This window comes from Amblyomma maculatum, chromosome 11, assembly GCF_055883805.1.
Source record: "Amblyomma maculatum isolate TAMU_Amacu chromosome 11, ASM5588380v1, whole genome shotgun sequence".
NCBI lineage: Eukaryota > Metazoa > Arthropoda > Arachnida > Ixodida > Ixodidae > Amblyomma > Amblyomma maculatum.
The window spans coordinates 62,736,697-62,764,625 of NC_139354.1; the positions used below are offsets into that span (position 1 = coordinate 62,736,697).

At 41.5% G+C, this 27,929-nt stretch overlaps 1 protein-coding gene across 1 annotated transcript; it reads left to right on the plus strand.

Annotated features, from left to right (window-relative positions):
* Positions 1-4,215: 4,215 nt before the first annotated feature.
* LOC146173956 (putative cytochrome P450 301a1, mitochondrial) lies at positions 4,216-27,861 on the plus strand. Its single transcript, XM_084583589.1, has 8 exons — positions 4,216-4,415; positions 7,692-7,882; positions 11,944-12,145; positions 15,696-15,855; positions 18,078-18,235; positions 22,360-22,438; positions 23,111-23,326; positions 27,697-27,861. Exons 1-8 carry the CDS (start codon positions 4,216-4,218, stop codon positions 27,808-27,810), a joined length of 1,320 nt encoding a protein of 439 aa, XP_084439715.1. The 3' UTR covers positions 27,811-27,861.
* Positions 27,862-27,929: the final 68 nt, after the last annotated feature.

Here is a 27,929-nt window from a genome sequence, read left to right on the forward strand (position 1 = left end):
CCACAATCGGCCCCAGGCCTTGTTTTTACTGCTTGTATAGCGCTTCTCCATCTCTGCCGGCAAAGAATATAATCGATCTGATTCCTTTACAGACCGTCCGGTGAAGTCCATGTGTACAGGCGCCTCTTGTGCTGTTGAAAATGAGTATTCGCTATGGTCAGGTTGTTTTCTTGACAAAACTCTACTAGCCTCTGCCCAGCTTCATTTGGCTTACCAAGACCGAACTTGCCTGTAATTCCGGATATTTCTTCACTCCCTACCTTAGAATTCCAGTCTCCTATGAGAAAAACGACGTCTGATGATGGGGTGCGGTCTAAAAGGCATTGTAGGTCCGCATGAAATCTCTCAACGTCAGCTTCTTCAGCGGTAGTGGTCGGTGCATAGACTTAGATAACTGTTATGTTGAAAGGGTGACCTTGGATCCGAAGTGAAATCATTCGGTCGTTTTTGGGGTTGTACCCTAGCACTGCTTTGCCCATTCTTCTGTTTACTATGAGAGCGACCCCATTCCTTCTCTTGGATTCGTGCCCACAATAAAAGACATAATGGCCGCCGGAGTTAAATTCTCCCATTCCGGGCCACTTGAGCTCGCTGATACCCAAGATATCAATGTTCAATCTGTCCATTTCTCGCTTGACGATATCCAGTTTACCTTGCTTCATAGATCTTACATTACATGTTGCTATGTGATACATCTCCTTGCAACATCGGACTTTCCGGTCGCTTCCCGACACATCCACAACTGAGCGTCCTTTTGGCTTTAACCCAGCCGCTTCGTTCGTCCTGGAGCTACTAGGAATCGCCCTTTGTTCATCCCCAGTAACATGTGGGGCGCCTTCCAACCTGGGGGCTCATCATCCGGCGCCATATCAATTATGGTATTGTGACTGGCCATAGGGTTTTCTTGGCAGGAAATACTGGAGTGGGTTGCCATTACCTTCTCCAGTGAATCACATTTTGTCAGAACTCTCTGCCGTGACCTGTCTATCTTGGGTGGCCCTACACAGCAGAGCTCACGACTTCATCGAGTTTCGCAAGCCCCTCCACCACGACAAGGCAGTGATCCATGAAGGGGGATCAATGCAATACTAACTGTGTAATGGTAAACTACGGCTGATCAATTTGCCATTCTGTACAGTAAATGGAAATGTGTAAAGCGGCAGAAAAAATACTGGAATCAGACATAGAAAAGCCCTAAACGGTAGACTAAAAATGAAGTTGACTTCATACTATCTTGCAAGCCCTGCTTTATGCGGGACGTAGAAGTAATCGAAATGTGTGGTGCCGGGTCCACAGTATGGTAAGGTGTCAAATTAGTCTAGATCTGAAGAGGGAACGGAACAGAGTAGTAAAAAAAGTCTGTGTACGAATTATCATTGAGGCGGAGGGAAAAAGAATTCAGGATTTCGCTACAGAATAGATATTCAGCTTTAAACGAGAATACGAGCCTTAGATGAAGCAATGAACAATACTTTCAGAGGTATCTTTACGGAGTGCGCGGTAGAAGTTGGCCGTAGGACAGTTAGAGAGTATAATGACAAACTATCTAAGGAGACGAAATATTTGACTAAGAAACGGCAGTCTGAATCCTTTCAAACCAGCAGATGGGATCGAACTAGCAGATATATCAAAGCTAGTCAATAAGCTTTAAAGTACCTGACATTAAAAGTATAGTAAGGGAGTAGATTTCTGATAAGGGAGTATAAGGGAGTAACACGTGAGTAGGGGAGTAGAAATGTAATCCACCTTGAGGATTATTCCTAATTATTTGACCAAAAAAATATAAAGTGGGCAAAATTGACCGTGCTTTAAAGGATGGGATAATCTTAAAGTGGTAAAGAGAAAATTGCGCATAGGCAAAAATCAGATATATGCCCTACGGGACAAGACGGGGAACGCCATCACGATAATGGACAGGGTAGGCAAGAGTTTTATACCGATCTATATAGTAGCCGAAGTGGTCAGGACAATAATGAGATAGGCAGTAGTGAAAAGCAGTCAGACGTTCCGCCAGTGATGAAGGATAAGATTACGAAAGCTTCAGAAACTATAATAAGAAGGAAAAAGGCTAAGGAGGATGAGCTAATTACAGATTTGTTGAATGACGGGGGGATATCTGACTAGAAAAACTGGGCGCTCTGTATACGCGATGCCTGGTGTCTTTGACGGTATCGGAGTCATGGAAGAATGCTAACATTACCTTAATTCATAAGGGGACGCTAAGGACTGGAAAATTACACGCAATCAATTTTCTATCTGTTAAATATAAAGTATTTACCAAGGCAATTACTAATGGAATCAGGACAATCTTAGACTGCAAACAAGCAAACCATTATTCAGCGTTTCGGAAAGGGTACTCTACTATCAATCATATCCATCCCATCAACCAGGTAATAGAAAAATGATCGGGCAATAACTAGCCTTTATACATAGTACTCATTGATTACGAAAACGAATTTCACTTAATAGAAAGCTCTGCATACATACAGGCATGACGAAATCACGGTGTAGACGAGCTGAATGTGAAAGTGCTGAATGATATCTCTAATGGCTTCACTACAACTATAGTTCTGCATTAAAAAGTAACAAGAATCCCACAAAGAAAAGTATTACGCAAGGAGACATGATATCCCCAGTAACATTCATTGTTTGCTTAGAGGAGGTATTCTGCAGCTAGCAATGGGAGCACTTAGGCATAAGGGCTGATCGAGTGAACCTCAGTAATTTCCGATTCGCTGATGACATTGCCTTGCTAAGTAACTGAGGGGATGAACTGCAAAAAGTGATTGATGACCTACACAGCATAGTAGAAAGGTGGGCTCGTAAATAAATATGCAGAAGGTTAATGTATTGTTCAATATCCTCGGGAAGGAACAGCAGTCCACTATAGGAAGCGAAACACTAGATATGGTATGCGAATGGGTCTACTTTGGACGAGTAGTAACCGCTGATACAGGCAATGTATGGGAAATAACTAACAAAATATGATTGGGATGAAGTGGATTGGCAACTATTCACACATTATAACTAATAGCTTACGGGTATCACTCAAGAGGGAAGTATACAACAGTTGCACTTTACCTGTGCTGAAACTTGGAGGCTGACCAAAAGGATTCTACTTAAATTGAGGACAAAGCAGAGGGCTATGTGTAAAACTAAAGTGGAAATAAAGAAGAATAAATGGGCTTGAACAGGGCATGTAATGCGTAGAGAGGACAATCTATGGTTACTTAGTAACAAATTGGGTTCTAACTGAAGAAAAGCGTAGTAGAAAGCGTCAGAAAGTTAGGTGGGCGGATAAGGTTAAGTCGTTCACAAAGGTCAAGTGTATGGAGTTAGCAAAAGACCATGTTAAGTGGAGGAGTACGGAAGATGATTCACCCTGAAGTCGGTACAGTCAAGCTAATGATTACGAAAGGGGCAGTGAGCGAAATACTCTTATTTGCTATATTCGAATGCAGGCATTTGGACTGAATTATAAGGTTGAACAACTCAGATCTGATCAGGCTATGCCAGACTCCGTAGTTGATAGTTCCAAAATTTTCACTTCTTTGGAATATGTAACTCCCACTAACAAAAGAGAAAGGTGTCTCGCATTTAGATTCCATCAAAACTCTCCAGCCTCACTGAATTGAAAACACGTACTTGACCTCAGCAGTCAAGCGCGCGAACCACTGTGCCGACGGAGCCTTCACAACAGGCAATAAATCGATTAGGACTAAATCTCAAAATTTCAACGGACAGCATAGTGCTAGATGAAAATAATAAAATGAAAACGACAACTTTGTAATTCAAGCAACATCGGGAGAAATGTGGACGGAGGATGGAGTAATAAATGTAAAAATTTAAGCGCAGTCGCTTTGTTTTGAAAGAACTCTAAAATGACATGGCTGGTTACTAGAAGCGGTTTCACTGCTTTCCTGACACTAAAATTTTTCACCGTTTTCACGTTACTGACATCAAGATACGGAGCTTTTGCTGGTTTGACACATATATTCACGCTAACTTTCTACTTGTCCAGAGATCGTCTGCCAAAGTAGAGTGCTAAATTGGTTTTCATGGCGCTTATAAGGTTATAGCATAAAGCATCCAACACAGGTTACACTAATATTGAAAGATATCCCGCCCCTCTCAGCTGTATAAAAAAGTGGGCCAAAGCAATCTTCTCACGCAGGGAGGTACGATATTCGCGATAGCAGCCAGGCGGCATGGGACATGCATCGCCGTCTGGGCCCCATTGTTGCCGAGCAGCTGCCCGGACGTCGAGTTCTTGTGCGTCTCTTCAGTGCTGACGACATCCGCATGCTCTACCGGGAGGAAGGGCGGATGCCTCGCCATGTGGGTTCGCTGCCTCTCAAGTTGTATCATCGCAGCCGAACACCCGAGTTTTTTGCCCACGACGGGCTGCTCCACGCGTACGTATTGATGGGAAATATTTATAGTGGTAAATTTTAAGGCTCTAATAAATAAAATGGGCGACCCCGTTATGAAGTAAATGCTGCGCCCTACTAAGTTTCATCTTGCATGTGGTACGCACCATTAGCAGCCCCAACATTTGGCCAATGATAAAATGATAAGATGACAATTCCCTCTCGCCTTTCAGGAGGCGAGAAGGAGATGGGCGAAAGCGGCATGTACACGAAGACCCATCAAAACTATGTATGAAAAAGAATTGTCCTTATGAATATCTCACTGTCCTTAAGAATGGCTTAGAAAAAAAAAAAGAAAAATACAGACCAGCTGGTCAGCAATAATAGAAAAAAATGACTCTGAACGAGAAAATAATGTCCTCAGCATTTTGCTCAGCAAAGTAAAGCAAATAACCTGGTAACAAAAATAAATTTTGTCATAAAATGCGGTTAATGCTAATGAACTGTGATCGTATAATGATAGCTAGCTGTCAAACAATTTTCATTGTTGTAAGGCCTTGTAAGATGTAGATTATTTTTTATTGTTATCTCACTGTTTAAGCTTTCAAATGGGTATAACTGTGCAGCGAGGCATTAGTACTTGAAATGCCGTGCAGCTCAGGAAGAATACACCTGCGCATATACCATCTATTTGCTGTAAGAAAGCAACTTTCTGTACCGCCGACTTTTAGAGGAATTGAATGATTTGGTGACTTCTTATCGTTCGTGCTTGTTTACCACAAGCACTAAATATTTTGCTATAGTGCAGGCCGATTTCATATCTGTTACAAATATACTGCCAAATATTGGCGCCTTATAAGGCAACATCGGCAGTGGGAAGACTATGACGGTCTCATTGTGAACGTTGTAATTCTGTTATTTAACTTTGCACTGTTTTAAATATCCACAGTACACAATGTGCTTGAGTTATAAGAGACTGTGACATCCGTAATTCTTTCTCAAATTTTGCATTCTATTTGGGGGAAACTATTCTCAAGTGGTAAGGATAAAAAAAAATATCTTATATATGGGGTTCGGAAAACATTTTGTAACACAAAATTTAGTATAGCAAAATGCGTATTTATTTTTGTTCAGCAGCTGATCTGTTTTGAAGAAATATAACTGTGGAGAATTGGACAACTGAATTTAGTTAATAGCTGACACGCTAGGAATTTGCCTCAACTCGATACAAAGCGCAATAAAGCTTGAGAAAGGCATCGCCTTACTGCACGCACTACCTCGATATACAGCGTATAGCGTACTGCTTTCTAAAGGTCTCTGCAGACCACTGCATTCCTCTCATAGTCGCCTCCTATCGACTCTTGAGTTTTCGAGTTCAGGTGGTCATTTACTGCACGCTCTCAAATACTACCTTACCGGTTGTACTTTTCCATTTAAACACAGCAAACGGAATGTAGGGCGATATTTAGATTCGTCTGTTGTTGCTCCATGGTGCTGAATTTAAGAATTGCCATCAGCCTCACCAGATAACCTGAGTCCTTTCTATGGTAAAATTGTATAACAGTACCTTCCGATTGAAGCTCTTTTAAATCCCCTCTATTGAGGTTATATTGGTAGAATCTTTTCTGTTTGTTTTTGGTTTCTGCGGAAGACCTGGGTACGCTTTTCGTTCATTGACCTGCCTGTCTTCCTCTGGCTATTCAAAATACATGTCGAACACATTTGACTAGGGTCATCGTAGTTTAGTGAAATATGTTTCACTCGCACTTACGTTTTACTTCAAACATTTATCAGAGTTCGATTTAGACCTGTCGTTTCGCTTTCGATCATATTTCATAAGTTATAAAAATGAATTTTGCACATTACTTAGACTCTAATTCTAGCCAGAGAAATACTGAACATTAAACTTGAACATCGGTTAAAAAAATATAGTGTGTGTAGACTGGGCAGAACTTAAAAGAGGATACTCTGTCAATACGAAACCATATTATTCAGAACTTTTTTTAACCTTTGTATTACAATTTCTGAATGTTTGGATGTACATGTTTGCAAAACATTGAACGCTTTCTCTTATATACGGAATATGTAAGTGCATTTTGGAATATTTGTTTTCTACCGGAATAGTTGCTTGTTTATGTTGTGTTATTTAAAATTTATTCAAGGAGCCAGTTTGGTGCTTCAGTAGACTGATGGCTATGGTTGGTTAAGTTCTATTATCAAAAACATGGTAATTACGCAATAATTAAAAAATAATTGGCTGATCTATGTGTAGTTTGTTGTCCTCTGCATACCATTTCCTAATTGATTAAACAATTCAATATTTCTAACCTTTCATTGTACTTGAGGTTGCAAATAAATGGTCCACACGATGTCAAGTGTACCTTCCACCCCGTAACTATAAGCCACTAGCGGATTTAGAGCCAACTGGTTCGTACTTGCTGCTTTTTTCTATATAGGTCTTTGAACTATTTGGTTGATTAGCTGTTTCTTTAATAAAGGCGTATCAGTGCATCAGCTTTGCACAGAGACAATGTTCCTCTAGTAAATGTCATCAGTATCCATCTACTGTGCAAATATTGTCATAACCTCTCGGCGACGACCGTCTCATTGACGTCAGTTATTGCACTGCTCCGCTGAATTTGAAACACCAGCATCTTATTTTTGTCGTCGAGTGATTTGCTGCAAATAATATTTGTCATTTTTCCATCCTTTTAAACATGTTATTTGCTCTGTACGTATGTACTAATACCTTATACAGTGACATCGTGGTACATACATGTGTTAGGTGAACCCTTACACAAGAGAAATCACAATCAAAAATCATCTCTCCTAATATTAAACTCGAAATTAATCCATTATGGCCATTTATTCAATTGTTAGACTGTTAACAACAAGCTCTTTCCGGCTGCGTTGTGCATAGATTGTATTCTCGTCTTTAGTGTACTGTCTAATGCGTGAATTATTGCGAAGAATGAACAAGGAGCGGAGATGCGAAAGCGTGATATTTTTGCGTTTTTGAGGTTTACTTAGTAGAAATTAGTTTGATTAGTTATAGGGTTATTGCATGCTCAATTTTGGCTATGCCATATATAAACAGTCTTTTGAAGAAATGTTATCCTCGTGACGGAATGACCGAATTTTGACGTTCACGTGCTGGTGATGTTCGGAACGTGTGCATTATGCCGCCTTTAATTCAGGCGCGCATTATTAATCGTAGAAGGGATGCATGACTTGTTATCAGGTATTTTTGCCGATATACTAAATCATGCCTCAATAAGTGCATGCAGCGCACACGTATAAATATATTTGCTTCAATGACAGCCAAGGAGAAGAGTGGCGACGGATACGATCACAGGCTCACAGCAGCGTATCAGATCCCCGCACTGTCCACACCTACGGCGAAGATATGGTGCCCATTGCTGACGACGTCGTTCGCCTTATCGGGGCGAGGCGGGACGAGGCGGGGGAAGTAGAAGACTTCTACAAAATCATGCGACGATGGTCATTTGAGTGTGAGTGGAGCACCGGTTTTTCCTATTTCCTTTTATAAACAGTTTAAACGACAGGTTCAATCTCGTCGAGAAGCTTCCAGACCCAACTTGTCTGTGTGCTTTGACCCTTTCCATAACATTTAACTTCTATGCCCTCTCAAAAAACAAACAAAAACTCTCAGCTCAGGTAACACAGTTTCTACCTGCCTTTGTAACTGCTAATAATAATATTAATTGTTATTGTCGTCACCTAGTCTGCTGCGTGGTGTATCATGTCGTAATTGCTGTTCAGTGACAATTGCGTCTGGCTAATATCATTTTCATCTGTAGCCTTGTCCAGTTTCCCTAACGCCATGTGCAATGAAAGTGATAGCGCCGCACCTCTGAGGTTAGAGTGCGTCTCTGAATACATATGAGAAAAGTACAACCTATCTAACGCTTCTTGGTCTTGACGGTTATTAGGGCCGAGCAACAAGCTTTTATCCCTCGTGCTGAAAAAAGGCTGGAAACATACCGGAGCCATGATCAATATTCTGAAACATCATTTTGATAACCTCAGTCTAGTGTACTCCAATCGAGGTTCGAAATGTAAATAGAACTGCGAAACGTTTGAGTTTTACTTGATCCTTAAATTCAACACCGTCGCAGGCGATGTCAACAAATAACTCGAAAACCTGCCCCGCCTTCACCATTGTGAGGCAAGTCGAACATTGCTGCGGTAATAGTGGAAGAATTGATACATGTGGTCTGAAAACAGAATAGACTTACTGTAATGTTTTGTTTCTGCATATTTTTTCGTGGGTGGCTTTTTGCCATCGTGATGCTGTTGTTCGAAGCATGCGCCATGATTAAATGGCCAGTTTGAAGTGACATTTTCAAATCTTATGCCTTACCTCCCTGGTACCGCTATTACAGCAGTTTCTTTTATGTTGTTGCTAACAGTTATCTCCATGTGTTGCGGTCAATTTTTGATTAATATCATGTTCGGTGGCAGACTAATGTTTTACAGTGTGATATGTTTGTTTTAAATGTACCTTGACCTACTTCCTATCCATTTTTTATCCTTTTCTTTTATTCTATACTTATGGCTGTTAACAACCACGTAGTGCTTTATTTTAATACATTTCTGCTCTTCCAATCTTTAGTAGCGTGTCATGTGTTAGTATTTATTAGCTCAGCTATAGTAACAGTGGCATGCTTACACTTGCTTGCTTTTCGCCCAAACATTTCTATGTACAACAGCCTTACCATATTGTTTTATTTCTGAACCTCGCCTGTATTCGTGTGTCGCGTATGGTGGTGTCTTGAGCCATTTTGTATAGTTTTCTTTTCTACTGTGGTCTTAGAATCTCGACCGACCACACTGGTGATGAAGTCGATCGTAGCGACATGACCACTAACAAATGGCACCGCCGCTCTTCCTTTGTTCTAGGGTCCTTCGTTCGTCCTTGCCTCCCTTTCCCCCTTTGTTTGCTTTATTGCTTTTTAATCCGAAATTTGATGTTTCTAAACTCTGGTTTATTCATTTACGCACACACACAAACACACACACGTGAATATATATCAGTGTGACACGCTTCCACTAATTCTTTTACCGTCTGAGCTTTTAGAAAAATTATAGAAGCGTATCGCATTGCTAAGGGGGGTTCCGCATGTGTCGCAGAAACGTCATTTTCACTGGTTAATGATGGAATTGCCTTTCGTGAGAAGTCGTTGCAGGGAGGTTAAGACAAGTAGTTTTTTTTATTTGGCTTCGTTATGTGTAAATGTGGTTTGTGATTATAAAACTTTAGTTGAAACTCAGCGCTCTTGTTGTGGGTGTGTTAACGCACTAGTTTTTTCGCGCTGTAAAATAATAAATAACAACGAACTCACCCAGCATTCAATTTTAACGCGATAGCGTTAAGGAGCTTGTGTCGCAGAAAAGTCGGTGTCGTCGGCGTCGGCAGCGTTGGCCGTGAGCGACAAATCCCGGCATGCACTTTATAAATAAAAAGCAACTTCTAAGATGGGCTTGGTGGGAATCGAACCAGGGTCTCCGGAGTGTGAGACGGAGACGCTACCACTCAGCCACGAGTTCTTTTTTTTCTTTATTGCACGAATTGGTACAAATACATAAGTAAAAGATCGTGGTTGCGATGCCCCTTGGCTGACAACCGTGTCTAATGGACTTTCATTACCACAAGTTCGCCCATCAGACTCAAGACATCCTCCGCAGCGTCTTGCTGCTTCAAAATTTCTTTTAGTTTATACGCTTGTTCAACAAACTAATCACATACAAATCGTGCATCGACATCACAGTGTCTATAAGCCATCCTACTCCTCCAAATACTGTGAAGGCCCAATAGCATGATGAGGTCATACTGAAAATCACCATTAATAGTTGTCAAGTACCGCAGTCCACGTGGCGTCAATGGCTGGTCTTTTTTCAGTGTCCTTTGTAACACATCCCAGTAAAACACCGCATCCCAACAATCCAGGAACACGTGCTCAACTGTTTCAGGTTTCCTACATAGTAGACAGTTTGAGCCCCAAGGTACAAAAAGGCCCTTTTCTTCCATCCATGTTTTGACGGAGAGGGTTCCTGTATGCAATTTAAAAAAGAATGTTTTTGCGCCCGGTGCAACAGTCATGTTTTTAACTGGTTTGAGCACATCTTTCCCTGGGCCTTCACCGTATAAAGTTCTGTACAATGGAGCTGGGAACAATTGTGAAATAAGATCCTTGTACAGTCGCTTAGGTGGTACCGTCGCTAAATACTCTGCAGAGTACCTCACGCGCAAAAACTTGAACGACCACACCACTTCTCGCAGGAAGCGTGACACAGTGTATCCCCGAGCAGAGCATGAAGAGACTATAAACTCTGGAATTGCACTGGATAGCATGATTTGCATAAAGGTTCTCAGGAATGCATCTTTTTGGTCACGTAGGAAACAAAACCTTAAAACCATCTGCCGCACATATAGATGCATTGGAGACAACCGTCCGTCTTTAACTCGCCGAAAGAGATTATCTCTGCTAATTCGTTCCCAGTTGGACGACCAAATGAAGACCGCAAATACACGATGGAACCTTTATATATTGCTTCGAGCACAATACATTACTTGAAGTAAATACATTATTCTTGCCACCAAAAAGGTATTGCATACAGTCGCACGGGCGAAAATAGAGAGGTTACGTCCCATCCATCCTTTCGTCCTTCCCCGTATTCCGCTTTTTCATTCCAGTAATTCGTATTTTCCCCGTATTTGTCCAATGGGACTCCCAAATAAACTCCGGGCTTTGTAGCCCATTTTACTCCACAGAAAATTTCCGGTTCCTCTTCCCAGTCCCCGTGCCAGACTCCAAGACTTTTCTTTAAATTAACAGCACTACCAGTCTGCCTGCAATACCTTTGTGTTACTTTCAAAGCTTCCGAAACGCTTTCGCGACCTTCACAAAAAAGCGCCACATCATCAGCTTATGCCAATATTTTAACTTCACATACTCCCAGCTTAAAACCACGGATGTATTCGTTAGCAATTACCATTCTACACAATGGTTCCAAATATATAGCAAATAGGAGAGGAGACAAGGAGAGGAGGCAGGGATGTCCTCAGCCACGAGTGCGATGCTTGAAAGCGGTACAAAAGCGCTTCTAGTGAATGCGATGTTGCCTTAGAAATGTGCCGTAGAACGTTATACTGCGGTGTATATCGGTAATTATGAGCATGTTACTTACAGAATAACCCTCCTCGCAATGTGCGGCGCTGCCCTACACGCGGTGCGCCACTCGCCCCTGACGTTTCGCCGTGCACCCTCACGGGTTGTAGAATCAAGCGTCTTTCATTTCTTTAGATCACTCAAGAGCATACCGAGCGAATGAGTGGGCGGTGCGAACGAGGTGCAATAACGCTATCGCGTTCCACTCTTGAAGGCGAAGCTTAAGCGTGCTCCAAATTTTTTTTATATGATTACTAAAGCCACGCTCTGGTTTCCGCCCTCTGTAGTTGATTCTAAATGTTTCATGCTTGTATAGATAGTTTTGGCATGACGTCTTTAAAAATTTTAATACTAATTTTGGTTTTCGACTTTTCTTACAGCGATTATATTCCTGACCACAAATAAGAGAATGGGCGTACTTGACGTCGAACTTAACCCACAGTCTGAAGAAGCGTTTATAGTGGACGGCATCAATGAAATGTTCTCCATTTTGAACACGTTGACGACTAAGTTTCCTTACTACCGTTACATACCAACGCCTCTGTACAGACGGTTCGCACACCTGACAGACAGAGGCCTCCGGTAAGGTTTCGTAAGTCTGCCCTGTTTTAACCTTTATTCGAAAACCATGCATATAACTGGCTCGACAAATTGGTTTATTGGGATCATGCGCCTGGTAATGAAGCTTACAAGTCCATGGGGCTAATAAAACAAGTACCTAGATGTCGCCTCCTATGAGCAAGTGATCTCTTTGTGGAACATGCCAAGGGAAAGCCAGTTCATGCGTACATCAACACCACGCTAGCGTGTAGGAAGATTCTTTGTGAAACCCTGCAAAAGAGTGCTGGAGCAGCTTAATGGTTTTCCTCTAAATAAGAGTCAAACTATATTCTTGCTTGACTACTTTAGAAAAAAGGAAATCTCTAAAACAGAACCGTATACATTTGTAGAATCTTTCTCAACCAGTACATAATAGTAATTAGAAACTTTTCAAGCAGTAAATATTAACATACATTCATGTGCAAATGTTAAGTACCACGTCTTCGACGGAAGGAGCGGCAGCAGTATCTCGCCGAGGCGCTGCTGTTCACGTAGCAGGGTAGGTGTGAGATAACCCTGAATAACGACAAGCTTTCGCCGTAACTCTCGCGGGTGGCGGGGGGAGGGGAGGGGGGAAGTAGGTGGCTTACACGCTTGACAAATTTCTTATGCGGCTTTCCGCTATTCTGCTGCTGACGGTTTCAATAAAAGGGGCGTGCAATTCTAATTGTCAAAGTATGGTGCCGTATAGGATAGCCGGGTGTCAAGCAGCCGGTGCACTCTCAAACTCCCGTGCGCGATCACCAAAGATGTCCGACATTTCTTCTCCGAATGGGGCCCGCTCTGACGTGTCCTCTTACCGGGGAAACCTTCACGTAGATACTTCCTTTAACAATCAGTCATAGCTTTTGAATTTTTTATTAGTACCTTAAGCAATGGCTGCTCAATTTTCCTGCACCATTAGGACGTTGACACATAGCACGCATCACTGCTAGAAAGCTCATTTAATGATAGCCTAAATCCTGCTGAAAACATTTAAGGGCTCACAAATACGCATTTCACAGTCCTGGATCTCCGCACGGCTAAGACTATTCAGCTAAGGATTACTGTTCAAAGCGACTGAGAGATGCTTCGCTTTCGCTAAGACGTGGGGACAACGCTTGTGCGAATGTATATATGCCCCGCCTTGCAGCTTTCATATTTGCTATTAGTGGAGGTTTTACTAAAGTATAATCAGATTTGCAGACTAAAAAGTTGTGCTTTTATCTCCATGACAATGAACAGCCTATAAGTACTTGACGCATTAACATTAATTTCTTGGGATGGTTGGGGACTGGATGTAAATATTGGAGAGTCGAGCGTAAGCAGCGAGTCCTGTTAGACGAAGCGACATGGCGGACTGTTTAAAAGTATTCTTACGAGCGAAAAGGATGAAAGCCACAACACAGGATTATTTTGCTAACTACACCGTCATTGTAACCACTAAGATCATCATGAAATAACTATCCAAATACGCTAATTATTTTAAACTACATTCACTGTGACTGCCATCTTTGCTATTATCATTATCATTTTAACTGTCATCTCTATCATCCGTCAGGTAGAAGAGATCTACGGTTGGTTTCTAGAGAGAACGGCATGGAGTAGCTGTTTGCCCGTCGGGTGTGGAAAAAAAGAACGATTGAGAAAGATTTCTTCGCTTAAAGGCCCACATTCTCCCTTGCCTCCTGGAAGGTTAAATATAACCGCCAACGACCTCGGGCCATAGTTAGACGCTCAACTTGCTCAACCAAGGGTGCTAAGCTTGCTCGGGGTTTTAACAAAGGATTCTTTGTTCATGGTATAGAATTTAAGGTCAAGAAGGTCTTTACAGGGAATGTGTTAAAAAGCAGCTGAAGGAAAAATGTTGTAGCAATATATATTAGAGGCATCCTTTTGGCGGCTTATAGTACTTCCTTCTGTGGCCTTCTCAATAACCCATTATATACATAGGTGTAGGCGACGAGTTGTCAACTACTCTCCCTGCATACTGGTTTTTCTTTGTTAATGAGTCTAAATACTCCAATTCAAAAACTGCGCACACAGTATTTTAAAGGTCATTTTACGACTCATGACACCGGTTGTCGATACATTAGATTTCGGCAGTGCATTTTACGTTATTGCCTCAATGACAGCACGAAGAAATTCATTCCTTTATTGCACAGGAAAGAATTTGGGATACATTCTCCTTTAGCAACAAGTGAAAGGAGCCAATTGGGACCCTTGCATACTCAACAGAGCAAAATAGTGTGACTAGTTTTCTTCCTGCCAGAATTCCTAACAAAAATAGCAATTTCGCGATTCACATTTTGAAAGATTTTGCAAGCTAAGGACATATCATTTGAAGAAAATACAAACCTTTGGGAATCAGAAGAACATTGCAAGCTGCAGCTCATTCGAGAGTGATAATCCGCGTCCTTGCCATGTCTTTGTTTCATCTTTCATCTCAGTTTGTTACTCCAGAATTGCTTCGCATTCCGTTAGGGCTGAATGCGAATCCCTAGGTAGAGCAGCAGGTCTGAAGTTCACTACATACTGGCGAAATTTGTATATCTTCCGCGTGGAAGTTTTTATGTGAAATGAAACCATTTTTTTTTTTTCAATGTTTATCTAGTCTCCCGTTCACTTCACTTCAAGTAAGAGTCAGCAGAGCGAACAACCTCGATCCCTTTTTCCTGCCATTGAAAAAGATCGGAACGTCCTCTTCATAAGCCGCCTTTTAACTGCCACGATGGGTAGCTTACAACCACATATGGTTTCATCTAGAATGGCTGCCTTATAAAATGTTCGTGGGATGCAACAAAACGAAAGAGATACATGCGACATCTTCGCCTTAAGGATGAATATAAGAGTTCCATTTCATAGGTATCACCGCAGCCGCTCACTCTTCTTGTAGGTTTAAACGCACTTTTCTGCTGTTCAATGTATTTTGTCGTCTCTATTAACCTCGGTCTGCGTGCAAAACATTTTGCACATCCTACTCGGTTCAGCTAAAATAAAGCTCTATCATTATTTGAAAGTCTTGATGTTAGGAGTATAATATAACATCCCTGCAACATCGCTACACATCACAAAAAGACACGTTAGTACGTCTTGCGCATTGCAAAGTGTTCATTAATGATCCTTTATAGACTATGCGCTGTGTGCCCGCTCGGTATGCTGAAAGTGCCGGTTCAAACGCTAGTAGATTTTATTGCTTCCTCAGGTAAATTTCTCAGTTCAGTGCTACAGCGACTGCTTTTATGCTCAATGAGCCCCGAAAATTAGGTGGACGCTCAAGCTTCATGATTGGGAGATAAGAAAATTCAGCCCAATATCTTAATCAAATATATAATATTTCTTCTTTGGATCTCTCATTTGATTGAACAATTGTAATTGATTTTTCCTTATACAAAACGAAAGCTTTGGTAAAAAGAATGAGAATATTCTTTAGTGCCTGGGAAATAATAACGACGGGGTAAAGTACGGTTTTTGTTTAGTTTTTCTTTTATGTGTATTCAGGGAAGAGAAGTAAATGTTAACAGTTGTTGTTATGGACTATCTTACCTTGCAGGTATATTCTTCCAGTCGTCTTGGAAGCAGCTCAGGAAGCTGTCACAAACGATAGCCTTTACAACCATACACTCCTCGCTAACCTTCAGCGCATGGGAAAGCTACATCAAATGGAGACATTTACATTTATCGCTGATTGCATTGCTGCTGGATCTGAAACGGTAAGCTCGTGCTTATAATGAATACAAGAGAGAGTGTGGAGACATCATTTTAAAGTGCGATTAGAAATGCACGGGACCGTTTTCTTTGCCTGAATTGTGTCTTGTTAGTCCACGTTTCTCCTACAGAAGAACAATGGTTGAAGTGAAACGGGAATCAGGAATGCCAAAATGTGGTCAGCTTATGCCATGATATTATTTTGTTTACATGTACGCATTGTTTACATCAAGGCATTCTTTTTACTTGTAAGCAGTTACAAGAGAACCATCGCGCAAATGCTAGGCATGACCTTAAAGAAAATAGATAGATAAGAAGATAGATAAATAAAACCGACATTTTTAATTTCTTGACATCATGAAGCTAGAATGCACGCACAAAACCCAACAGAAATCCGCTCATCAGCAACATATCTCCAGTTTCCTAATGCGCGCCTGTTGCAAGATATTTTCAGACATGCGTTCCACGCATATCAAAGGTGCACAGAAGATAGGTTTAATATGCGTGGAACGCATATCAAACCTATCTTCTGTGCAAGCTTAGAGGTGCAGCGATTATCGCTTCTTCGTTATCAAGCGTAATTGCTTACCCAGCGGAGAGGAAAGTAGAATAGACTTCGCGGTTTTTCATTCTCGCAATTTGCATTGACAGCTTTTTGAGTCTTTTGTGCATATTGCGAAGGGGTAAAGTCGCCACACGCCGGTTTTCGAAGCCCTTAGGGGTAAAATGAAAAGGAGCCTTTTTGAGAAAGAATTGGAGCGGAGGAAGGTTACGGTAAAACCTTAGTTGGCACCGTAGGTTTAGAAGATCGCCCACAATGTTAGAAAATGTGGGGAATAGACAAGCTGTACTTGCGTTTTCCTGTACTTGTATTTTCCAATCCCAAAATGCTTGAACTAGTGGGTCCTGCTATATGTAAATATAAGACCTGCGAGAAAAATCATGGCAATAATATATGGAATGCTGCACCGGGGTCGTGTAAGAAATTCTTTTCACTTGCGGGGAGGCCTACATAAGCCAGACAGTGCGGCGTGTTAAAGACCCACTGTCCTCCCTCCGGTCGAAAATATTTTCTTCCCCAGTGACTGTGAGACTTCGCCCCTAGAACACAAGGCCGCAATATGTTTTTGAAAAGAGTAACTAATAACGCATTTACAGCCACCACAATCACCCGATTCTGTCGAGTTTCTCACCTCCCGTTCCTTCGCAAAAGTTTTTCACTCTACTGCCCGGTCGTCTAACCTCCGCAAGAGAAATTCCCCTTCCTCCTCCGCGTTTGACGGGAGATGGGGCGTGGCACTCTGCGTGCTCGAAAAGAAAAAGAAAAAACGGGTGAGGGAGTACGCGCCGCTGGATTCAGTTCGGCCGTGGCGAGGGAAAAGCGCTCAGCGAGCGGTATACACCCATCCTTCACCCTCAGACAGCGAGACGGACCAATGGATGTCGGTTTCGGCTACAACGTCATCCTTGCGGCTCGTAGAGAAGGGGGAAGCTGGTTTCCCGATGGGGAGGATAAGAGAGCTTTGATTTGTATTTTTGCTGCTCTGCGGCGCGCGTATCGCTGTAGAATTTTGCTCAGACTATCTCCGATACCTGATGAAAACACTGGGCTCATTTGCTTAAAAGGTCCTTTCCTGGACATATAATATAGTGAGACTTCCCAAAAAAAAAACATAAAATATTGTGCCTCTGCCCGTGCCACTAGGTATAACGTCGCCCTTTAACGACCACACATCATAATATTTGGTCTCGTTAAATAAAAATGAGTAACGCATTTGCTGCTATATTGCTCCAGCTGCCGGTGGTGTGAACGAGGGCTACACGAGATAATGAGTTTGGACAAGAGCGATGATACGAAATCTCTTCACTTGCTGTATGCCTTCCTCATTAGAAGAAAGGGGAGTGATGTACCTTGAGGGTCTTGCTTGAAGGGGCGTTTTGATCAACTTTCCATACTGCGTATGTCGCGTTACTTTTTATATATTCCTGCGTGAATGCTAAGACCAATGATTGTTTAGCGCCAGTGCTGTGCTCTTCTCTCTGTTTGTAACCACCTCTTTAAACGCGCCATATTGAACCCCAAGGCCCAGCCATCAAATCCACCCTCGAGATTTTTCAATACATTTAGCATATACCTGTGATATTGGAATGGCTGCCGAAAGGCGTTCATGAGTAAAAGGTGGCATACGGGCGAAGAAACTAATTTTCCGGTTACGGTTCTTTGCAGACAGCAGCTGCCGCCACGTTTTGCGTTTATTGTCTCGCAAACAACCCGGTAGTCCAGGAAAAGGCAAGGAAGGAGGCATTCTCTGCCATGTCCATCCGGGGTCCTGCGAGATACAGTAAAATGCAATATATAACTGCCTGCATAAAGGAAACGCTAAGGTAAGTTGAAAAATAGATAAAAAAACATTTTAAGGCCATCATCATCATTATCACCGTCAGCCTGACTATACCCACTGCAGGGCGAAGGCCTCTCCATTATTTCTCTACTTAACCCGGTACTGTGCTAGCTGCATCCACTTGACCCCTGCGAACTTCTTAATCTCATCCACCCACCTAACTTTCTGCCGCCCCCTGCTACGTTTTCCTTCCCTTGGAATCCAGTTTGTTACCCTAAGCGACCATCGGTTATCCTCTCTTCACACTACATGTCCTGCCCATGTCCATTTCTTCTTCTTAATTTCTACTAGAATGTCGGTAAATTTAGTTATTTCTCTGACCCACTCTGCAAGCTTCCTATCTCTTAATGTTACCCCTACCATCTTTCGTTCCATAGCCCTCTGGGTTGTCCTCAACTTAAGTAGAACTCTCTTGGTTAGCCTCCACGTTTCAGGTATTGGTTATGAAAACTCTGCTCTTTTCCCGGTGTTAGTAATAGTCTGATCTACTCCAACATTGTTTCATGTTACGATTTTCAATTAGATGCAAAAAACAGGTGGCCAGTCTTTAATTTTTGTACAATACCCGAAGTCGATAGTTTCTGAAAAATTATTCCTCTAAAAACATGTATCTCAAATAAAAATTCACACTTCTTGATAATGCGGCTCAGCTATATTTGAATGTTGTAAATAACATTGTTCGCCATTTTTGGATCTGCACTTTACGTTAAACTCATATATTTTCACGTGGTGGTGACAAGGCCGATGACACAAATGTAGTGTATGGGAGTGCCCTGAAGAAACTCGTTATTGGGCTGACTTGTATCCGCAAAAGAAATAAGCGATTCGGCGGCGGCGATAACAAGAATCGTGCTGGGCGGTCGTCGAACACGTCAACGCTCAATTTTCAGGCTGCTCAGAACAATATAGATAAAGGCGCAAACTTACTAACATTACCTGGAAAATTGCAGAAGCATGCGCGAATAGCCGGAGTCTTCGAGACAGATCTCTGCGCATCTTGCGCGACAGAGAAACTCATAAATGTGCGTCTCGCAACATCCAGTAGTAATAAACAAGGAATACAGAAGGAATTTCATTTGCATATGCATACTACAGCTTCCAAACATTGTGTGAAAGTGGAGTAGAGATTTAACACGCTGACACATATCTGCCAGCGGAATCACAGTTAAGACATCATGGTAGGCTGACCGCCACCGACACATACAAGCTCACGTTCCTTTTTGCTTTAGCGGCGTATCGAGAATCATTACTGCTCATCACTTGGAACCTTTAACACCATCGGTTTTGAACCGTGATTGTGATAGAGAGCTGCTTGCGATAATAGTGGGAGCTAACGACTGGTTACAGATTTGCAATATGTGGTTATCGATAAATTTAAACAAGTCAAATATTTTTGTTGTAAGAGCTTGTTTTGTTATTTCTTTAGCAGAAAATAATTGAGAAGCGTTGTCGCATACGACGGATGCCCTGCACCTCAATAATTACACATTTTCTTCAGTAATTTTGTTAATTTGCTTTAATTGTAAAAACGTGTTTCACCTAATACGGAAAAAAGCCATAAGAAAGAATAAGCCGCAACTTCTTTTAACTGCGGGTTGGGAAACGCTTCTGGGCTATGATCTGAAATTGAAACCTTTATCTTTCGGGCATTCGAACACGAAGGAAACGCTACAATGTTCATCGATATCTTGTTACTCTAAGGTGGAGAAACCAGTTATTGCAAAAATCGGTAAAAAGAATTGTAGTGGCACCTATTAGCATAGCGCATGGGATTTTAAGACATCTGCCGATGCAGAACAAGTATTGGTCTTTAGAGTTTGTTCTGATTTCGAATTGAATACTAAAATCTAACTTGAGAGACCAATAGGGTGTGTTTATGAAATTATTGTTAATGCAGCGTGAAGCCTAGTAAGATGCCGTCGTGAATACAGTGAGCATGAAGATCTCATCTTCCGAAGCGCAGCAATATCTACCTTTTATAATTTGCCTCACTTCAAATGAAACATTCAAATCTCCTAAGCCAAAACCTAAGTTTCCTAAAACCTAATCTCCTAAGCTTCCCCCAAAAGGGGAGCAATATTCCGAATCAGATAATTACCCTTTCGAAAAGAAAAATGGTTGGAGTCCGAATAGATTGCCGGCGTCCACAAGGGGACGGCCAAGATCGAAGTGCTCAAGGAAGGACAGTAACTTCAAGATTTTTTTTTTGTGCAGTTCACGCAAATAAACTCATTTGTGTTAACTAGCATTTTGCTTTCTCCTATGACTTGACTCCCACAAAAGCATGAAATTTAATGAGCAGATCCCAGGGCAAATTCATCGCAGTTTTCGGTTGGCTTTACATAATTTTTTCTGCCAACAGCATTGTAGTTTGTCTTCCCTGCTTTAGATCAGCAGCTTTACTATTCGCATTCTCTCAAAAACCCGATGCCTGAAACCGATTTGACTTTTTACCTTTCTGAGAAAGTATGTGGGAGAGAAGGAGGAGAAGCGCAGCGCTGTAATTGAAGACCTCGAGCATCGTTTCGAGCATGTGTTTCTGGTTTCCTGAGTAAACCATGCGGCGCGGCGTAGGAGAGAAAGAAAAAGCTGCGACCTGCACCGACTCGCAAGTCCTCTCTTAAATGAATTATGATGGTGAGGGGGAGCTTGACATGTGCGCAACCGGCTCAAAAGCGAAGCACTAAGGCAGCTTAATCAAAGCTGCTGCGCGGTGAACTTACCTCTCTTTCCATTCGCACTTAGGCGTACTTGATTGATTTATGCCCCTGCGGGGCTTCTAGGGTTAGCATGGAGGCTAACCCGCGACCATCTAAAAAAGAGCATTAACATTTGTAATGACGGGAACAACGGACAAAACGACAGCTGTAGCTGGAATAATTGAAGGCTGATGCCTTCGCTAAAATACAGAAACAATTGGAAGCTCTCAGGCAGTTGTTCTGAGAAGACGTCAGTAACAAGAAGAAAGGTATTGGGGCAGTTTATATATCTTTGATATCAAAACCATGTTTTTCTGGAAGACATGAAAGTCATTTCAAACTACTTCACTGAGCACAAAATGTGTGCGCCAAAATATATGTTACAAAATATGATAAAGATATAGTACGATTGATGAAAAGCATTACTTGAAAACAGATTGACTCTGTGAAGCACATCGGTACAAGGTAAGTAGAAATGCCACTATGTAATGATGCCCGATATTAACCAGTCTATATGCTGCTGCGCGATATTTAGTGATTGACTGATTTGAACCTTCTGTATTTTCCACACGTTCTTCACGGCTTTTAGACAACCTGCAAAACATTCTAATCAAAATAATAATATAATACACGTCTCTCAAATCTTTGGCCCCGAATATAAAGAGGCCAAATGAACTCAATATCAGCAGAGCTGCACTCAAATTCCGTATCACTAAGATTGTAATCGCTTGCTATTCTTTTCCCTGGAGGAATACGCTGAAAAAGTGGAAACAGTATCATATGTTCCACTCGTACACTGGCGGTGCATCCTAGTAGAAATACATTAGTCTTTCTTTATGCGTCCAGGGTCCCAATAATTCCTGTAAATTGTACATGTTGTAGCCGGTAATTTACTAAGCGGTATGTGCTCAAGGTGTATGAAATAAAACGAAAATATTGCAAAATGACGTACAGGCACAATAGAGGGATTGCTGCCTTAAAAGCAAATATGCTTGATATTGTGTAGATGCTCTATCAGCATAAGAAATGTAGTGTATCTTGCTTCTCCAAAATTATTCTCTGCGAGAACTGTGTCGATGTCCAGGGTTAGATTTGACAATTAAAACTGATCAATACGTTTGTCGGCCTTAAAGAGAAACCCAACTCTTTGAAAGCACCCTTTTTGCCAGAACAGGCGCTGTATTTGCGTTTCTGTGCTTTTCAAGTGAATATTCAGATGTCCTTACAGAGATAATTAGAAAAATCTTTCGACCCATATTCTCTAAGTATGTTCCGTTTTTGCAGGCTTCTGGTAAAGAATCTCAAAATGTGATGTTTAGTTGTGAAAACAGAAAGACCACTACAAAAAGTTGAGTGTGGAAAGTATAAAATGCTGGCGTACATCGAAACGAGTTCTTTTGTTTTGCAGGTTTTATCCTGTCGTGTCGGCTGTCCACCGCAAACTCGACCACGAAGTTGTGATGTCTGGTTACGTGATTCCCAAAAACGTATGACTGCCCTGTCTTCATCTTGTTTTTATGTCGGCGCTGCACGTGACGAATCAAACCACTCAACAGAAGCTAGATCAATGTGTCAGCAGCTGAAAAGTTATTGAACTGAGAACTTTGGGGCCCGAAAATACACGCGATAGCTTTTATTGGTAATCCCACATAAAACATTTATTTAGCCTTTAAAATCACGCACTCGTTTATTTCAATTCATTAACGAAGCACCACCTCATCCATTCTACTGACAAACGGACTTCACACATATGTACAACATGCCGTCCGCTCACAAAGATTTAGCAATAACTATCCTGCAATGCATTTGAGAATATAATATCACAGCGCATGATCTGTTTATAAATCATTACACGGGAAGCATCCTGTCTCCTTTTTTCGCTGGCTGGCGTGACGGCATTTATTTCTTTGGTTACCGGCGGAACATTTTACATTCTCCGAACTGCTGCCTCTGTGACTAGCATTCTGATTATTTTAGTTGCACTAAGGACAATATATCAGCATTTGCTTTGGTACTCTAGTCATTAAGCGTTGGGTCATAATCATGTTACCAAGTGGGCCTCAAGTGGCGTACTTTTCAATTTTAAGAATTGCTTTGTAAATTTAGACAACATGTGCTAAATACTATGGCCATCCTTTTACTGCGCCCGTGTTCCACAGACAGTGCTTCGTAGCGAGTTGTTCGTGACCGGAAGGCTGGATGAGAACATAACGAGGGCCTCCGAGTTCCTACCAGAGCGTTGGATACGTTCGGGCCGCCAGGATACCGGGTCCTGGGTGTTGCACCCGTTCGCATCGCTCCCCTTCAGCACCGGACCCCGCATGTGCATCGGGCGCAGAATCGCCGAGATGGAGCTGTGCACTCTCATTTCACAGGTGAGGGTCAAGATTGCGAATTGATGGCGCAGACAGCATGAACGTAAAGCTTTCGAGGTGCTTTATTTATTTATTTATTTATTTATTTATTTATTTATTTATTTATTTATTTATTTATTTATTTATTTATTTATTTATTTATTTATTTATTTATTTATTTCAAATACTTTCCAGGCCTGAAGGCATTACAGAAAAGAGTGGTACAAACAAAAACAAAATATAGAGTGCATAGCTATACAATAATGAAATTATATGATGGCGGAAAATACAGTTGTCTTGAAATTTGCAACATCAGTAATGGCAGCGATGGAGGGAGGAAGGTCGTTCCAGTCAACGCTAGTTTTAGGAATAAAAGAATAATGACACATTTTTGTTCTCGAAAATGGAACACCAACTTTAAATACATTATCGGAACGGGATGAAATGTATGAAGGGCTCGCAAAAAGATGATTCTTTAACAGAGGGTTATGATGATACATTCTCTGGAAAATACACAGTCGAAAACACTTTCGGCGCGAAGAAAGGTCGGGTAAGGCAAGTGTGTTTTTCATGGAAGTAATGCTAGCGTGACGGGAAAAGTTAGATAAGATGAAACCTGCTGCACGATTTTGAATGGATTCTAATGTGTTTATCAGTGTGATTATATTAGGATCCCAAACTGCAGATGCGTATTCTAACTTTGGTCGTACTAATGTTTTATAAAGGGTTAGTTTTATCGGCAGAGGCGCGGTACAGAAATTTCGACGCAAGTATTCAAGAGTCCCGTTGGCGTTATTGGTGACATGTTCGACGTGTCTATGCCATGATAAGTTACGCGAGATATGAACACCTAGGTATTTGTAAGAGTTAACAGATTCAAGGCGAATGTCGTGAAGAACATAAGTACGCTTGTTGTCAGTGATGCTAGTGCGACGCGATACATGCATTGTTTTACATTTATTAATGTTTAGTCGCATGAGCCATTTATCACACCAGTTATATATACTTGTGGGATCATCCTGAAGATAAATAGAATCAGTCTGGTTAGATATTTTGCGATAGATGACGCAGTCGTCTGCGAAAAGCCTAATAAAAGAATGAGAAATGCATTCAGGAAGATCGTTAATGTATATTAGAAAGAGAAGAGGACCCAGTACCGATCCTTGTGGTACAACCGATATTACGGAAGTGCGAGAGGAGGAGCAGCCGTTAGCAGAGACATACTGGGTACGATTTGATAAGAAACTTTTAATCCAGTTGAGTACAAACACAGTCTACGTCAATGTTCAAGTCAGCGTGGGCAAATAGGTCATTAGTAAAACATATGAGTTGTGTTTCACATGAAAATGTCTTCCTGAAACCGTTTTGTTGTGCTGAAAAGAAGGAATTCGACTCAAGGAAATCAATCAGATGAGAATATATAATATGTTCCAAAATTTTACATGGTATACTTGTGTGTGATATAGGACGATAGTTATCGGGGGAATGAGCGCTACCTGGTTTAGGTACTGGAACAACCTTGCCAACCCTCGAATCACTTGGAAGTACAGAGGAACCTAGAGACTGGGAAAAGAGCATCGAAAGCAGAATGGAAGAATATGGGTCAGTGATTTTCAGCATTTTAGAGTTGATTGCATCTTCACCTGACGAAGAAGATATTTTCAAATTTTCAACCAGCTTTTGTATGCCAACCCAGTCTATACTGATAGAGTTCATTGGTAAAAAAGAAAAATTAGTTACAGACGGTACAATATTAGGAACACTTTTGTGGAAAAATGGAAGCAAATACATCATTTAAAACGGAACAACACTGGTTCGGAGGAATCGTGACAATATCAGAACGGGCTAGTTGAATTACCTTGTCTTCTTTGCCCCCAACAACATTCCAGAATTTACGCGGATTAGATTGCAGAAGTGATGGGAGGATGTTATCGAAAAAATTTTTTTTGCATCTTTAACAGCCATTAGATATTCTGCATGAATGCGATGATATGCTGCCCAGCACTCAGGAAGGTTGGATGCTTTGGCGCGACGAAAAATACGCTTCTTTTTGTTGCATAAGCGGCGTAGGGTTTTAGTAAACCATAGTGACGTAGGATATGAGACAATCCTAATTTTAGGTACGTAACGATCTATTAGTTCTAGCAGTTTATTTTTGTACAATGACCAGTTTGCTTCAACGGTGCGTTCGGAAAAGTTTAGAGTATAGTCGGATGTGAATGATTCTAGTTCAGCTGCGATGGACGCGGTGTCGGCGGCATTATAATAACATATGGTCTTAACAACTTTCTTGGTACGGACATTCTTCATAATTGTCAAGTGAAGCAGTGAGTGGTCACTCAGTCCTTCTAGGTATGTTGGCGGAAAGACCAAATCGGGAGCTGTTGTAAAAAAGAGGTCTAAAATATTAGACGAAGTGCTGGTGGTGCGTGTGGGTTTATTAATTAGCTGGGTTAGATTAAAATCTGCGCAGGTGTCTAAAAAACTACTGCACTCGGAGGATGGTTGCTTAAGGGAGAGAATACCGTTTTGCCACACTATATTTGGAAAATTTAAATCACCCAGTAAAAATAAATGTGATTTTGGGTATCGAACAACCAATTTATTAAGTGCATCATGAAGGTCAGTGCAGAAAGTAGTAGGTGAGGATGGAGACCTATAACACGCGCAAAGGATAAGGTCACCAGTTTGGAAATGTAACGTGAGTGCAAACTATTTCTAATAGGGAATCGATAGAGATAGCAAAGGAATTGATAGCAGAGTTCACGGCAATCAGTACACCTCCGCCTGATCGGAAATCACGGTCGTATCTGTAAAAATTGTATGTTTTTTCGCAATCTAGTATTTGATTATTCTTGATTTTTTCCGAGAGCCAGGTTTCAGTGAGCACAACTATATCAGCCGAGCATGCATCAATATGTGACGATAGTGTTGTACGTTTGTTGATGACACTTCGAACATTAGTGAAAAGAATTGATATACAGTTTGTTTGCTTTCGATCTTCAGATAGTTATGCTGAGCTTGAATGTGCGGAGGGCGAACCCGTTGGTCGTACGTCTCTTCTAGGGGTAATCGTGCTCCTACTTTGTCCGATTTCGCATACTTCACCTGAAGCTGCGTCTATGTCATTTCTTTAGCAACGCTGTGGTTGTTGCGCGCACCCAAATTAAAAGAACCAAAATAAAATACTGTCAGTGACAGAGTCCTCCAATGTGGACAAGTAGCTAATGCGTTCAAAAGCTGCGCCCGCGAGCGGGGAGTTCAGTATACAAAATTGCAGCACGAGCGTTTCAGTGAAAGTGATATGAAGAGCGCCCGTGTATTACGCGATGTCAATGCGCCATTAAGAAAAACAAGACTTCTTAAAATCCAATTTTATTGCCGTTCTAGCGTATACAGCCCACGATCTACACGTAAGCATTGCCTGACTCTTTGTAAGAATTTGCATTTCCACATGTGCTGTGGGTAACGACGAGTAAAAGTGACCGGATGAAGAACGCTAGACAAACAGGCATGGCACGAATGAAAAATTACAATGCTATCTGCTTCTGGCTTTTGCCAGGCTTGCCTTCCAGAGCTCAGCTGTTTCCTTTTATAGGGATGAACCAATAAACCAATGAGCCTGGCTTTGTTTCTCGATTGAATAGATTCCAAGCTTTGCTTTTTCTGCCTGTACTCCCAAGCATTTTCCCTGTACTATTCCTTGCATCTGTGTATCTGCGCCGCAGATACGATAGGTGCAATTATTCGAATATGCACAATTTATTGAGCCCCCAGCATTATTTACTTTAGCTACGTGAAGTAGACAATTGGTGAGAGAACCGGTATTCATGCCTCCTGAAATATGTTGTACAGAATTATTGATTGGTGCAAGATCCTCCGTACATAAATGAAATTCGACAGCTGATGTCATACCTTTGAAGTACAGCTGTCTAGGCTTTATGTACTCAATACATAAGACGCAAATTTAACGTAAGCAGCATGAAAAGTATCGCTAGGAGGCCATCCACAAAATACGAGTATTTTTAGAAAAAGCTCTCGAGGTGTAGTGGACACCTATATTATGTACAGGAATGTATGAAATGTATTAAGGAAAGGTAGTGTTATATCAAAAGTTTCAAGAAGAGATTGGGATAACAATACCGTTACTTGATCCGAAAAAAGGGCGAACATAAACACCGTATCCCGCAATGTGCATGAACATGTAATCAACATGAAAGAAACGGCGTATGTGGATTCTTTGTGACCTGTGGGTGCCATAATCCAAGGAATATTATATATGACGCTTCCGTAGAAGAACATGCTATGTTCTCATAAAGAAACACAACCCAACCACTTTAAAAACGTATTTAATAGCGCCGAAGATCTGACCCTTCTTATATCTTCGGCAGGTTCTACTCAACTACAAGGTGGAGAACTTTCACGGTGATATCGGCTTCCAGTCGCAACTTACAGGCCGGCCCAAAAGACCCGCTAGATTTCGCTTCACGGAGCTCGAAGCATAGCATCACTAAACTGCTCGAGCGGCTGTCTCTGAATGGGACCAATAAATAAATCAAAACACTGTTCATTGCTTGAATTGATATATAAGGTTGGAAATGAAAACTTTTACCTGGCCGAAGTG

Excerpts from the sequence above, each read along its gene's own strand:
- LOC146173956 (XM_084583589.1), top strand. The coding sequence starts at position 4,216 with ATGCATCGCCGTCTGGGCCCCATTGTTGCCGAGCAGCTGCCCGGACGT. Across the intron at positions 4,416-7,691 it reads CACGACGGGCTGCTCCACGC|CCAAGGAGAAGAGTGGCGAC; the intron begins GTACGTATTGAT and ends CTTCAATGACAG. Across the intron at positions 18,236-22,359 it reads TGCATAAAGGAAACGCTAAG|GTTTTATCCTGTCGTGTCGG; the intron begins GTAAGTTGAAAA and ends TTTGTTTTGCAG.